Source organism: Pelodiscus sinensis, chromosome 2 (assembly GCF_049634645.1).
Source record: "Pelodiscus sinensis isolate JC-2024 chromosome 2, ASM4963464v1, whole genome shotgun sequence".
In the NCBI taxonomy this organism is placed as follows: Eukaryota; Metazoa; Chordata; order Testudines; family Trionychidae; genus Pelodiscus; species Pelodiscus sinensis.
Window position 1 is genome coordinate 225,428,918 of NC_134712.1, and position 14,826 is coordinate 225,443,743.

Here is a 14,826-nt window from a genome sequence, read left to right on the forward strand (position 1 = left end):
AAAAAAATGCTTTGCTGTCCCTCAGTGCGTTAGGCAAGCAAGCAGGGAAACTTGAGAACCAGCTGTCCAGGGGAGTCCCTTTAAGCACAGGCCTCAGATAGCCGCCACACAAAGTAACTCCTGACCTGATGCCCTGCTGGAACCGGTTTCAGCTGGCCTTAAATGCAATTCAGCGTCCAATCAGTGAGGACGCGCTATTTCGAAATAGCAAAACACTATTTTGAAATGCATTTTGTATGTAGATGTGTTATTTTGAAATATCTTATTTCAAAATAACTATTTCGAAATAAGATATTTCAGAATAACGCTGTAAGTGTAGATGTGCACTTAGAAAAGAATTAGTATTTATTTCAGGCATTACTTCTCCTTAGTTTCATTTAATAAATACAGCTTTGTGTCAAAATTGTTTTTCTTTTGGAGACAAAACTGCAATGAATAACAGGTCAGGGATTTTTTTTAATGAAGCATTTTTTCCACTAGAAAATGCTAATTTGTTGAAAATTAATCTCTTTATGGGACGGGTTGGCTTTTACACATTTTTCAACTTAAGAAAAATGCTTGGGAAAATATTTTGAAATTTGTCAAAACATTTTGTTTCAACATTTTCTAGATGAAGAAATTCAGATTTCCAATTTGAAAGGGCTTTTTTGGAAATCTAACTTTCATATTAGAGTAATATGAAAAAATGAAATAGTTGAAATTTATACAAAGTGTTTCAAAATCATCAAAACAAAATGTTTTCCTCAGCTCAGATTTTTCAGTTTGCCAAAATTTTCCAAATTGACTTTTTTCCCAGTTTGGGACTGAGAGAGAATTTTTTTTTTTTGGATATCTCAAAAAGGTTCCTGGGATGAGAGAGCCATTTCTGACCTGATTCTAGGACAACATATTAAAAATTCTGTTCTGTGTGTCACATTTTGAGAAATTTTGTAACATAATAATTTACAGCAAATTGAAATCTCTCAAAAGAAAAATCACTGTGGCTAATCTAGATAAAATATCTTTCTTTATCCTTGCTATTTAATTAGTTTGTATTTCTGCACTGGAACTATTATCAGTGTTAATAATTTGTCTTTCTGTTTTAATGGTACAATATATAACTAAGATTGATAATGCTTCTGTACTTCTGTCATCATACAACTTGTTTACCAGAAAAGGAAGTCACTAAGAAGTCCATTTATCCCACGTAATTGGTTGATAGTTGCCTTGGTGTTCTTTGAATAAGAATAGCATTTCGGGGGGGAGGGAGGAGCGGGGTATACCAAAAATGCAAAAGAGGTAGAAATCAAAATAAACTGACTTTGTAAGTGCCCATCTGCTAAAAAATGAAATGATGGTTCATTCTTGAACTTGGCAGCTGATCTCATTTTGAAAATAAATTTAGACAGACTGAAAATTGAAATGATTCTGTGTATTAATGTTGCTGATATTTTTGTGCGCTGCTTTTTCTATCTGCAAATTATATATTCATAAACTGGAATGTCAATGGATTTATAACTTATTTTTCAGGGGCTTCAGCATCTTCATGAAAACAAAACCATCCACCGTGATGTAAAGGGAAATAATATCCTATTGACCACTGAAGGAGGAGTTAAGCTTGTGGATTTTGGTATATTACATGTTTTTTTACAAAGTTGTAACGTTAACACATAGAGCGGAGGGGAAATTATAAAAGTTAACAGTTAAGAACATCAGACTTGCGTTAATGTTTTGATTGTAGATTTGTTAGGATTTTAGATAAACTATTTTTTTAAATCAGCTTTAAGTGGTTGAAATTGGATAATATAAAGGAAAACAAATTATTAATGGGTACAGACTCTCCCTAACTATATTGCTCATGAACCCTAGGTGCCTTGGGGCAGGGTGGGGCAAAACCAGTTAGTATGATTTATATTGTACTTGATACATGGGGTCCAGATTGACCTCATGCTAGTTCTAAGAAGTGAGGGCTGGGACATGTAACTTTATTGCTCTATGTCATAGGGACATAAAACTAAAGAGTAATGTGAAGAATAAGGGTAAGTCCAAGAGAATGCAGCCAACGAGATTAGCCATTGATTTCAGTGGGAGCTGAATGATGTTCTCCCATTCTTAACAGGAAGCTAACCTTTCATTTGAATAGAGTACAGAATTAGGTGTATGGTAATCAGAGGTGAAAGCAAGATGTAGCGCCTTGATGTGGCGCTCCAGCAAGAAGCTGACTGGCTGGGCTTTCAGCTGCAGTGGGAGGAGCAGGGTACAACCAGCCTGGCTCCCAGCTTCCTGCAGACTGTCATACTCAGCAGCAGGCAGCCAGACAGGTTAGAGGGGCTGGCTGGGGGCATCACCCCTCTGCCCCTGCCACCATTTCAGGGTGGGGTGTGTGTAGCTGCATATACCAGCCTACTGCTGCTTTTCCCACTTCCAGTGACTAGAAAGTGAGAGGAAAGTGTAGGAGTTGATTGCCACAGCTAGTTGGCCAGGCAGCTGCCTCTCTTTGTTCCAGCCCAGCTGGAGCATGGTGCAACCACGTCAGGCTGAACACCACAGCTAGCTAGGCTGGAGCAAAGAGAGGCAACTGCCCATCCAGTTGGCCATGGGTTCAGTCCCCCCCCTCCCCCCAAGGCTGAATAGAGCCTGCTGCATTTCTCCTCTGCCCTTTCCTTAAGCAGCCAGGAGTTAGATCCAATCCACACTGAAGCACCTGTATGGGCACACATCTTGAAGAACCTCTGTTACTTCAAAGGATGAGAAAATATCTAGCTCCAACCCTGGCTCCCTCGTCCTCCCTTCCCCTCCCCCCCTACCCTCTACCTGAACTCCTCATACACCCCAGCCCTGACTCCTGTACCCCGTATATCCCCAGCCCCCTGCCCTAACTCCTGCACCTCACACACACCTCAATCCTCTGCCCTGAGCCCCAATACTCCACCCCACACTTACATTTCTTATAGGTACTGTTATGTCACAGCCTCCTCCTAACCCTAACTCTCCTCTCCCCTCCCCGGGGGGGGGGGGGGGCAGGTTGTGATAGGATAGTAGCTGTAATAAATTTAAGTTACTTTCATTCCTGATGGTAGTTAATCAACATCCCACTTCTATTGAATGAAACTTATCTGTGTGGACAATAAAGGAGTTCTGTATGTGTGTATATAAATACAGGCAGTCCTTGACTTTACAACGTTCAACTTATGATGAAAAACACGACATATCTGAATTGACACCCTGAATTGACACTTACGACATATCTGAATTGAGACCCAATTTAAGACATTGGTTTCAACTCTACAATGCTTTTTCCTGTAATGGAGCAGATTGCAGTTCTGAGTTATAACATCTTGACTTGCAACACGATTTTTGGGAACCAGTTAGGTTGTAAGTCTGAGGAGTGCATGTAATCTCCATTTTCCTGTGTGATATTATCCAATCTGGCTGCACAAAATTAGAGCAAGGAACATTACCACCACTTATCAGGTCTGTTTCGGAGCCTGTCACAATAGCAGTCCTTGTGCTCTAGCAAACATAGGGACTGCACCCTCTTGCACAGGGCATGGAGAAGTCAGGTAAAACTGGATCCAGGACTCTGTTGACTTCCTGTATCAGCCTATGGAGTGAGGCAGCCCATATGGGCCAAGAGGGAAGGGTGGAGAAGAGAGAAAGAAGCAAATGACTTTCCTGAAAGATGATGCAAACACTGCAGTCCACCCCCCTGTGCACCAGGTTGCTGAGGGAGAGATTTGTTCACACTCTCTCCATAAGCTTCCCATGGGGATCTTTGTCTGGTTATATGAGCAGACAGTTAAAACCAGTGATTGAGCCTATGAAAGACAGTATGGAACATAATTTCAGAGAAGAGCATATTATCATTCTGAATTACCTATTTGATTATATAATAGCCTAAGTTACTCTTTCTTCAAGTTGGAACATGGTTGGATTTTTTTAATAGCTGTTAGTAGGTGTCACAAACAATAACTGCTAAACATAACAAGTTAATTGGCCTTTAATAGCAGAAGTGGCTTTTCTTTCCTTTGTGCCTTTTATACTCCTGAAATATGTAGTACATAATGCTGTACTGTCAACTTAAATTTGTTCCCTTTTGAATATTAGTGCTGCTTTTTGAGAAGCATCACTTATTCTGGTGTATAATATACCAAATTGCATATGTATATCATATCATGGATACTTACTTATCTGGCACCAATTACCTTAGCATCTGAGCACCTCACAATCTATAATGTATTTACCCTAGCAACACCCTGGTCAGGTAGGGACATATTATTATTCTAGTTTTACAGGTGCGACACTCAAGCACAGACCCTCAGAGGAGTGAAGGTCTGAAACAACCTTCCAGGGGAAGCCCTCAAGGCAAAAAAATTAACAGGCTTCAAGACTGAGCCTGACAAATGTTATGGAGGGGGAAGGTCTGATGGGCCACATGCCATCATAGGCAGTCCCATCGCCAATTGCCAGTAGCAAAAATCCCTAATGGCGGGAGATGAGACACTAGATGGGGAGGGCTCTGAGAATTCTTTCCCAGGTATCTGGTTGGCAAGTCTTGGCCACATGGTCAGAGACAAACTGATCTCCATGTTTGGAGTCACGAAAGACTTTTTCCTCCAGATCAGAATGGCAGAGGCCCTGGAGAAGGTTCACTTTCTTCTGCAGCATAGGGCACAGGTCATTTGCAGGTTTAAACTAGAGTAAATGGTGGACTCTCCGTAACTTGAAGTCTTTAAGTAAAAATTTGAGGACTTCATTAAGTTATCCAGAGGTAATGGTTCAATTACAGGAAAGAGTGGGTTGGTTCTGTGATCTATAGTATGCCAAAGGCCAGACTAAATGATCATGATGGCTCCTTCTGACTTTGAGAAACTCATGTAGTCTGTCTAACACTCAAAAGTTGTACAGGAAGAGTAAAAGATTGAGCCTGGCTCTTCTGAGATCCTGGCTAGCACCTAGTCACTGGCCTAGCCTTCTTCTTTTTGCATGGCTATGAATAGATATATCTTGTGAGACAAGTATGTTCTCTAGCGATTTATATTATGGATATCCCCCCAGTCAAACCATTAGACCATGTGAACTTTTCTAAAAGTTGTTAAATATGTTGCTTTTGTTCTTCATTTTACTTATTACATATAACAAGGCAAATTAATATTTACATAATCTCAGAATAGCATCGCAGTGATGAGATGCCAAACTCTCATTGAAATCTGTCAGTTAGAGCAAGCACCTGTCTTTATCTTCACCTTTTTAAAAAAACTGGTTCTTTATTATCATCTGTCTGGAATAACTGACAAGACATTGTTACACCTCCATTTGCTATAAAAATCCACACATTCATGCACCTCGTATAATTTTACTTACAGCCTGATTTTATCATAATTTTGAATATACTGAGTTGTCATAATTAGCTATAAGAATATAGGAAGAGATATTAAAACTCGTGCTTCTGTTGTAGCTATTAGAAACTAGGACACGATCTGTTATAGAAGGCAAGATATCCCACATCTCCCTACTCTGTAGTTCTTGCACCTTCCTCTGAAGTAGCTGATATTGGATTAGATACACGTCAGATCTGATATACTACCGTGCAGTTGCTGCGTCCCTACACCCCTCAACTCTCTCAGCCCAAGTATAAAAAATGTCTAATCACCATAGTACCTAGATATGACACAAGGGGACACAATCTCATAGTGAAAATTGTCCACAGCAGAGGTTTAGAGAAAGTGGGTTCCAAGTGGAAGACTCGGAGAGAAGGCGGTACAGTCCAACTATTGTACTCCATAGAAAATACATGGATGGAAACATGTAAAGCTCTCTTCTGAGTCTAATATATTTATTGCAAGAAAGGCTTACTGCAGAACAGTGGGACATGAGTAGTGACTGAGTTATGACCTTTGCATTCCTGAAATAGCTTTGCATTGCAATGTAAATAGCACATGTTGACTGTGAAGATAAAACATTTATCTTAATTTTGTACATACCTTTTTTTTCAAATGCAACGTTTCTGATTTTTTTACAGCAATTCCAAAGTAGTAACTTTATAGTTAAAAGTTTTGTTAGACTGTCATGTGGACTTGAATTCAGAATTAAAGTGTTTGATTTTGAATATAGGAAGCAGACAGCTACATGATGGATTCACAATTGCATGACTAAACCAGAGACTTATCCTAACTGACTCATCAGTGAGAAATTGAGGGCAGATACTTGACATTGGCACTACTGTGATTAATACTTGAATCTTTCTTCCTAGTAGAATTAGAAGTTGCAGATATCCTTAGCTCAACTCTACTTCAATTTTTAAAATATCATTTAAAATAAGAATAATTTTGTTCTTCAAATGACTGAAGCAATCAAAAGTAAAGAGCCGTGCAAATCTAAACTTTGGCATTACATAATAGTCTTTTATTACTTTGAACATTAATTGTCTTGAAATCTACCTCTAATCTGGTAAAAATGTTTCAACCTTCTATAAAGGGTTGTGTGAAAATATCTTTCTTTGGTAAGTATTATCAGATTTAATCCCTTTTTATCTTAGATGAGACTGTAGATAATTTAAGTAGTACTAAATTAATGTATACATTGACTGGACTGGCATTTTTCCTTGTAGAAAGAGTGCATAGTGCTTGTTCATGTGCATTCCAATCAGGTGCGTGTGTGTGCAGGTGCTCGGAAGCCAGAAGATTTTTGCCTAACAGCAATTGGGTCAGCTTAGTCACCTCCCTTTTCCGGAGGATTTCTTATTCCTACTTATTTTCCGGAGAATCGCGTCTAGACTGGCGCTTTTCTCCAGCTTATCCCCAAGCCAGAAAAAAGCAGCAGCCATGTAAATGCAAATGCCACGGGGGATATTTAAATCCCCCGTGGATTTGCAATTGCGACTCGTCTCATTAGCATCCCTTTTCTGGAAAGGGATGCCAATGTAGACGTAGCCAAGGATTATAAGCAGAGACTTAGGATCCTGTTCATGGAGGCTGCACTTTACCCTCAGTCCAATCCTGGGCTGGTGGACCTGGCGTACAGCTCCTCTCATCAGCATGGAGCACTCTAACACTGTGTGACATGGTGCTGAGCAGGGCTCTGCACCAGCTTCAGAAATCTACCTCCCCGTAGCCTCAGAATACACAAAGGAGTGACAGGCTAGTCCTCTAGCCTGCGCAAGGAGCAAGCTGCTCCAAACAGCCATCAGCCAATGCAGCAGGATCAGACCAAATCAGCACCTCTGGGTATGTCAACTCCTGACCCACAAAGGGTCCAGTAAAGTGTGAACCAGCACCACACCCCAGACTGACATGGCTGGGACATTCAACTCCCCTTATCCTAGAGACTTTTGAGGAATCCCAGGAGTTGATCCAAATGACAGAAGGGAAGAGGCACCCCCGGTGCTGGCTAGGCCACTAGTAACATCCTGAAGTAAACCCTTCCCTCTTCTACACCACTCACCATCTCCAGTGTGAGTATCACTAGAACAGACCAACCTCGAAGCAACATCTTAGATTCCTGAGGTCTCATCATTCGGCTTTTTTAGCAATGCACGGCCCTGGTCCTCTGCTTCAGAGACTGAACCAGACATGGACTCCTACTGGTCTCGGAGGTCAAGTAGCCAAAGATCGAGATCTTGGCACCATCACCAGCCTTCTTCAGCATAGTGCCCTCTCCCCATGGAATCCACTACAATGGCCCTTTTGGATGCCTTGGGCATACCATTAGGTCCAACACCTAGCTCAAGGTACCAGACACAGAGAGGATTCAATCACTTCAGCTCTGGAGACTTCTCTGACCACCCATATACCAGGGATAGTGGTCTCCATGTTGGTGCCTTCTATACTTATGGCACTGGGGCATCTTGTGCATGTGTGCCTCAGCCCTTCATGCCTTGGTACTGACCGTGGCACTGACAGTCTCAGACTCAATGTTGACACCCATGCCAGCACCTTGTGATTCATCAGCACTGGTATTCTTGGCACCAACCTCCATCATGTCTCCAATTTCAGCCTCAGCACAACTTTCAGCAAAGGCTGTAGCCCTGGCATTGACCTTTCATTGCGGCACAGTAGGTGCCAACAGCACGCCCTAGTCAGGTGCAATGAGTCCCCTGGGCCCCCCATTTTATCCTCATCACCTTCCCTGGATAAGGCAGTACAAGGCTCCTCAGCAGCTCCAGCCCTTGAGACAATAAGGCACTGCAGCTGCTACTGTGCAGAGTAACCTGAAACCTGTATATCCAGGCTGAGGAAGGGTCTGAGGGTGCAGATCCCTTAGTGGACATTCTCACCTCCTCAGGACCATCTGGCATTGCTCTACCAATAATCAAGAAAATCACTGACAATACTAGAAGCTTCAGGTGGTAGCCAAATTAGTCTGTACAGGATAAACTTAAAAACCAACAAAAGGTCTGGTAGCACTTTATAGACTAACAAAACATGTAGATGGTATCATGAGCTTTCGTGAGCATAGTCTACTTCTTCAGTCATCTGAAGAAGTGGGTTGTGCCCATGAAAGCTCATGATACCATCTACATGTTTTGTTAGTCTATAAAGTGCTACAGACCTTTTGTTGGTTTTTTTAAGTTTGACAATACTAGGTCACTCTGGCAAACTCATGCCTCGTTGTCACCCACAGCGAAGAAGAATGAATGCCACTATTTTGTTCCATCCAAAGGGTATGAACATCTTTACACCCACCCTCCCTCAGATTCCCTTGTCACAGATGCTGCAAACCAGAGAGAATGCCAAGTGTTCCAAGGTCCTTCTCTCAAAAAACAGAGAGGCCAAAAAGGTGGATCTGTTCAGAAGAGGGGTTTATTCCACAGGAAGCTTACAACTCACAATTTCAAATCAACAGGCTCTCATCAGCCGGTATGCTCCCAACACCTGTATCAAAATGTATGGGACTGATTCCACCAGACTCCAGGCAGGAGTTTACTTCCTTAGTGGAGGAAGGGAAACTTGTGGCAAGAGCCTCGCTACAAGCAGCCATGGATGGGGCTGATGCGGCAGCTCACACACTAGCCATATAGGTGTTGCCATGAGATGAAGCTCCTGGATACAAGACTTCAGCTTGCCTCACAAGGTCCAACAGTCTCTGCAAGACTTGCCCTTTAAGGGGGTCTACCAATTTTTTAAAAAAAATAGACAGGAGACTTCATAGCTGGAAGAACTCCAGGATCATTTTGAAGTCCCTGGGCATACACTCCTCCCTTCCCTCCACCTCTCCCCCCTCCCACCCCCCCCCCCCCGGCCTCATAGTGCAAACACTTTAGACTGCAGCCCACAGCTGAAGCATACCAGCCCTCTAACCGCCAGGACTCCTCCTGTGGGAGATTCTGTAGTGGCAGAAAAAGACAATGTCCATCCTCTGGCTAAGGTTCTGGCCACCTAAACCTTCCTCTGCACTCGACAAGCTTTTTGAAGGTGCGCTCGAGGATGGCGTAGCAGTTCTTCCTCTGGATCTGAACCAGCTTGATTTTGCCTCCCAACTATCCGCTTTCCACCTTGCCTGGTTCCGTTTTACTTTGGACTGTTGGGTGCTCATCATGGCAAAAAGGGATGTAAAATCCTGTGTAATTAATTAACTGGTTAAATGTTATGTTTAACTGGTTAGTCAATTAAGCAGAGCGAGTGGGGGGGGCTCGTTGCAGACTGGCCCCTCTGCCCGCAGCATGCCCAGGCCAGGCCTGTCACACAGCAGGGCTGCTCTGGCTGGGATCCCCTGGGGATCCCCTGGGGATCCCCAGGGGCTGGAGCAGCTCCCTGTCCATGGCAGGCAGGGGGGTGCTCCAGCCCCCACCTTTTAACCATAACCAGTAAGCCTCACCCTTAATGGGTGAGACTTACCAGTTAACTGGTTAAACATTCACATAGGTAGAGAGGAGATACTCCATCCAATTTTCTTACTGCCCACCCTTCTGTCCCCTTCCCCATCCCTATTCAGGGACCCTTCTCATGAGTAGCTCCTTATATGGGAGATGAAAACATTCCTATCTCTGGGGCAGTGGAGGAGACTCCTCCAGAGCAGTGGGGCAAGGGGTTTTACTCTGAGTATTTCCTAACACTGAGGGTATGTCTACACTACCCCCCTAGTTCGAACTAGGGGGGGTAATGTAATCATACGGAGTTGCAAATGAAGCCCGAGATTCACTGTGGAACGAGGTGTACAGCTAGTTCGGATTAGGAAGCCTAATCCGAACTAGCTAGTCCGTGCCGCGTGTAGCCGCGCGGCACGGGGTCTGAACTAGCCGGCATTTAAAAATGGCGCCAACCGGCTTTATGCAAATGAAGCCCGGGAAATTCAAATCCCGGGCTTCATTTGCAACTCCGTATGACTACATTACCCCCCCTAGTTCGAACTAGGGGGGTAGTGTAGACATACCCTGAAGGCCCAGGGCAGTCTTAGGCCCATTCTCAACTTGCAAAAACTCAACATGTTCATGAACCTCAATCTGTGAAATTTATTATCAGGGAATGTTGTGAAGATGAAAATTATAACTAGATTCAAAAATAATTAGCTTTTTGTATACATCCATCAGAGGCTATTGGTCAAGATGGCCAGGGACTCAACCATGTACTTTTGGGGTCCTTAACACTCTGACAGCCAGAAGCTGGAACTGCATGATAGAAAGGGGCGGTGGGTATACTAGGTGGGGGTAGGCATTCCCTTCCCAAACCACCAGCCTGGCCCCACCCAGACTCCATCTCTAGAACTCCTACTGTAGGCGTACTGGGGGCAGAGTGTTGCTGCCCCCAAGTGCCATCTTCCCCGTGCTCCGGGGCTGGGGAGGCTCAGTCAGACCACATGTCTCCCACCCTCCCTGTGCTCCAGGGCAGCAGAGGCTGGGGCCGGCCACCGCCCACCCTCCCTGTGCTCTGGGGCCAGGGAGATAGGTGCTGTATGCTGCCCTTCCATCGTGTGGTGTTGGGGGAGGGGTCCTGGGCAGAAGGGGTGAGGCTGGAGTCTTGCCTCCCCCAGCCCTACCTTTACCCGCTGTCCATGATGACAGGAGAGGGGTCATTTGATAATAACTCTATGCTGTTCATTCCCATCTGAATCATCTAGCACTGGCCTCTGTTGGAAGACAGGGATATGGGGTAATAGACCAATGATCTAACCCAGAGTGGTTATTCTTAATAAGGCCAATCCTAAAGAATCTTTTCAATCCTTGGATACATCTCAGTTTGCCTTGGTGAGGATTTCGGGTTCAGGACCAAAGCCCACTTCGGGAAAAGTCAATCTGATGATTGATGTGTTGTTTCTGATTTGCGTGTCTCATTGACACTGAAAATCTGATCAAAAATGACCTTCAGAAATTTTCCAAACTGTACAAGAAAATGTTTTATTCTCAAGCCATTTTATCCTTTGCATTCTCAAATTTTATTGTCCTACATTAGTTGTAAACTTGGTCTAAATCATTCTACAAAATGCAATCATTAATTAAAATAAATTCCTTTTAAAGTATTCAAAAATAAAAAGAATTATCCCCTTCCCTAAGCTTATTTTCAGCAGTGACTCATAGTAAGGCTTAGTATTTGTGTTAGTCATTCTTGCATGCATCCATAATAAAGTTGTCTGCTTCATTGATTCAGCTCAAGAGCAGGGTATAATTGTGTTGTCATTTCTCCATGCCAGATGACATGACATTCACGTGTTACTTTTAAATGACAATATAGAGGTTCTGATAGAAGCCAATAAAAGCAAAGAACTTCAAAGTTAAAGCTTCCTCAGTAAAGCACTTTTTAAATTGCTTTGAATATGAGACTCCATAGGAACATCTGAATTTTCCAAAAAAGAGAATCCTTTGTGTAAACCAGGATCAGTGTTAGTGTCCTAGTTGTTCACATTTGAGCAATCTTTTCCTATTGTTTCACATTTAGATGACATTGTGTATCATAAATCTACTAAATATTTGAGTTTGTCTGTCTCTCTGTGTGTTTATTCAAGAATTCCTCCTAAACGGTAAGAGCTAGGACCACCAAATTTGGTATTCAGCTTCCTCTCATCATAACTTGAAGAAACATAAGGCTTTGGTTGTGTCAAGAAAATGGGATGTGCCTAGAATGTGATTGCTTCTCCTAGAACCATGCAGAAAAGAGACAGAATGAGCAGGCAGGTGAAAGAGGCTGTCTGGGGACCCTGCCTCCTGTCCGAGATTGATGATGCAGGCACACCTGCTGGACTGCTGTCTCTGTGACACAGTGTGCAGGGGATTGAGGATCATTTGCTGCAGCAGAAGTGCCAGAGCCTACATGAAGGAGTCCTGCGGTTCGGGCTGACCACGTGGGCAGTCTGGATGAACTGTGCCATGAAGCACAGCACGAGGCCCGTGAGCCTGGCACTGCTTTGCAGCAGCTCCTGCTCCATGTTGAAAGTGCATCTGCAAGGGCAACCAGAGTGCACAGCATGAGTTTGGTGTCCTGCGAAGGGGTAGGCAATGGCAGAGTGGCACGTGAGGCCATAGAGAGCAGCCCCTTTAATCACGCCTCAGCTAGCCTCAGCAAGCAGCCACAGGAAGTGTCCTGCTTCCGGGAGCTTCAAATCCGATGTAGGCTCCAAAGCATCGTGGACGCGCTGTTTCCAAATAATTCTGCACTATTTTGATGCTGCCTTGTAGTATGGCTGTGCTATTTCAAAATGGTTGTTTAGGGAGTTATTATTTCAAAATCAGTTATTTCAAAATAATTTCCTAGTGTAAATGTGCCCGTAGGTGCTACAGGACTACTTGTTGTTTAAGTTACAGACCAACACAGCTTCCCTCTGACACTTTTCATGAGTAAGTCACAGTCTAGAATTACCAGACACAATAGGCAAGAAATATGTCTGATCTTTTCTGAACACAGCCATAGTATCTACTTTTCTTATCACCAAGTGCGGTGCCTTCCTCTCTGCAGGTGAGAGGGAGAGTCGTATATTTGCATAATTCATGCACTTATTTATCAAACAGTTCATCTTCATAATATTTTGCACTTTTGTATTGTATGCACAATGTGTTGGCAGTGGATTTTTAGAGTTTATTAGAAATATACTTGGTTCAGTCTTCATTGCAGCAGTAGTAAAGAAAAAAACTCTATGATGTTATTGTTAGAATATGCACAAGTTAAAAGAGTTGGCTGGCTTTATGCTTGATTAGTTGTTGAAGTGCTGGAAGAAATGTTGCCAAGTATGGCATGGCATCATCTTTCCCTTACATGCAGAAAGAGCCCAAAGAAATATCATTTGTCATAAGACTTACACACCATAATCTGAAATGCCAGCTTACTGCCAAGAGCAAAATGGTATAAAAAATCAGCCTAAAGAAAATAGCTATGAACAATTCAAATTAAATCGGCTTTTTATGCATGTTAAAAATAAATAACTAGGATTCTCTTAATTATTACAGTTCAGTGAAAAGAAACTAGATTTAGACTGAGCTGATTTTGCATATTTAACATTTCTTTTATGTTAGCTCCTTATCTATGCAGAGTTATAAAATCTGACACTGAGATAGTGTCAAATCTCAGTTGGTGCCTTTTCGTTTGCCTTTAGGTCCAAATCCTGGTCCCTGTGCCAGGCTTGAGTAGAAGAGCTTAGCGCAGGGGAGTTCCATAGTGATTAGCAAAGGGTCAAAAACCTCCTCCTCCACCTAACCCTAAGGGAGCACAGTCACTGTATGGGCACTAAAACAGCTTTAGAGCTGCAGTATGGGTGGTTGCTGCACACCCCCTCTACAGTGTGTTTTGCTGGAGGCTACATATAGCCATAGATTTATGGACCAGAGCCTGGTCCCAAGACTTCCTTCTGTAGCAGCAGATCTCCATGGTATGCAAAGGATGTGGATGGCTCCCAAAATTCTGCTCACCACTAGGCAAGAGAACCATAATGGCTCTGCTGCTTATTGGGCCTCTGCAGCCCTGGAGAAAGGGCAGGTTTTATGCTTTGTCTCACACAGCAGAATAGAGAGAGGCTGCTACAAATATAATGATTTTGGATGTATTTCTTTTACTAACAGGCTGATATTCCGAACAGGAGCTTTAATTTTTAGCAGCCTTATTTTTAGCAGCTATGCAAAGTGACTTTTTATTTGAAGGACAAGCATAGTTGTGCTGTGACTCAGCACTGAGTACAGGTGTTCAAAGTAAAAACCTGATCATCTTCCCTCAAGTATCTTTCCTTCCACCCTAGAATCCCCTCAGCCTCAGCCTGAGGATTTGCACTGAGTACTGGATAGCCTCATTAACCCAGCCTTTTCCCACTCACTCGCTGATGTGAATTGTTACCATTATGAGAAAACTGCATGTTTTCTTATGGATAAAAGGAGATGGATTTAGACCAGGCAATATCTGGAAAGACCAAAAGCTACGTTATTTTGGCCTCTCTTAATCACTGAAATTCTGGATGTTTGAGGAGAATTTAATACCATGACCTGGGCTTTGGATCCATTTTCCTTCATTGTTGGTTAAGGCCATGGGGAAAGTACTGAGTTTGTTGCCAGTGGAGATTGCCAGTGCCTGTGTAACCCACCCACCTACTGGGTGTGATTCACTGTTCCATGTAATGGCACTTAGAGAGAGAGAGAGAGAGAGAGAGAATGAGTTTGCTCTACAGCCTTAGCTGAGAGCCATCTCTCTTTTAGCTCAAGCAGTGGAGGCTCATACACTCAGCTCCAGAGGTCTCAGATTCAGTTCTGCCTGCCAGTATTACACTCCCACTGAGGATGGGGGATGCCGATAGTTGAAAAGAAACTACTGTGTTCAGCCTCTGTTCAAAGAGCCGTCCCCAGACACTGGCACTCTATCCATTATTAATTGACCAGTATTTGATATTGCAGTTCTAGTTAAGATTATGGAAACCATGTAGTGAGAGAACTCTCACAAT

General features: G+C 43.1%; 1 protein-coding gene across 5 annotated transcripts in view; it reads left to right on the forward strand.

Moving 5' to 3' along the window:
* Positions 1-14,826, forward strand: part of MYO3A (myosin IIIA) — a 226,934-nt gene that overhangs the window by 71,186 nt on the left and 140,922 nt on the right. For all 5 annotated transcript variants that reach the window (XR_012902077.1, XM_006115285.4, XM_075922537.1 and 2 more), the window contains one exon: positions 1,510-1,609. Coding sequence is in view for 4 of the 5 variants with exons in the window: in XM_006115285.4 (XP_006115347.2) it covers positions 1,510-1,609 (100 nt within the window). In the remaining variant the exon portion in view is untranslated. The remainder of the gene's footprint in view (positions 1-1,509; positions 1,610-14,826) is intronic.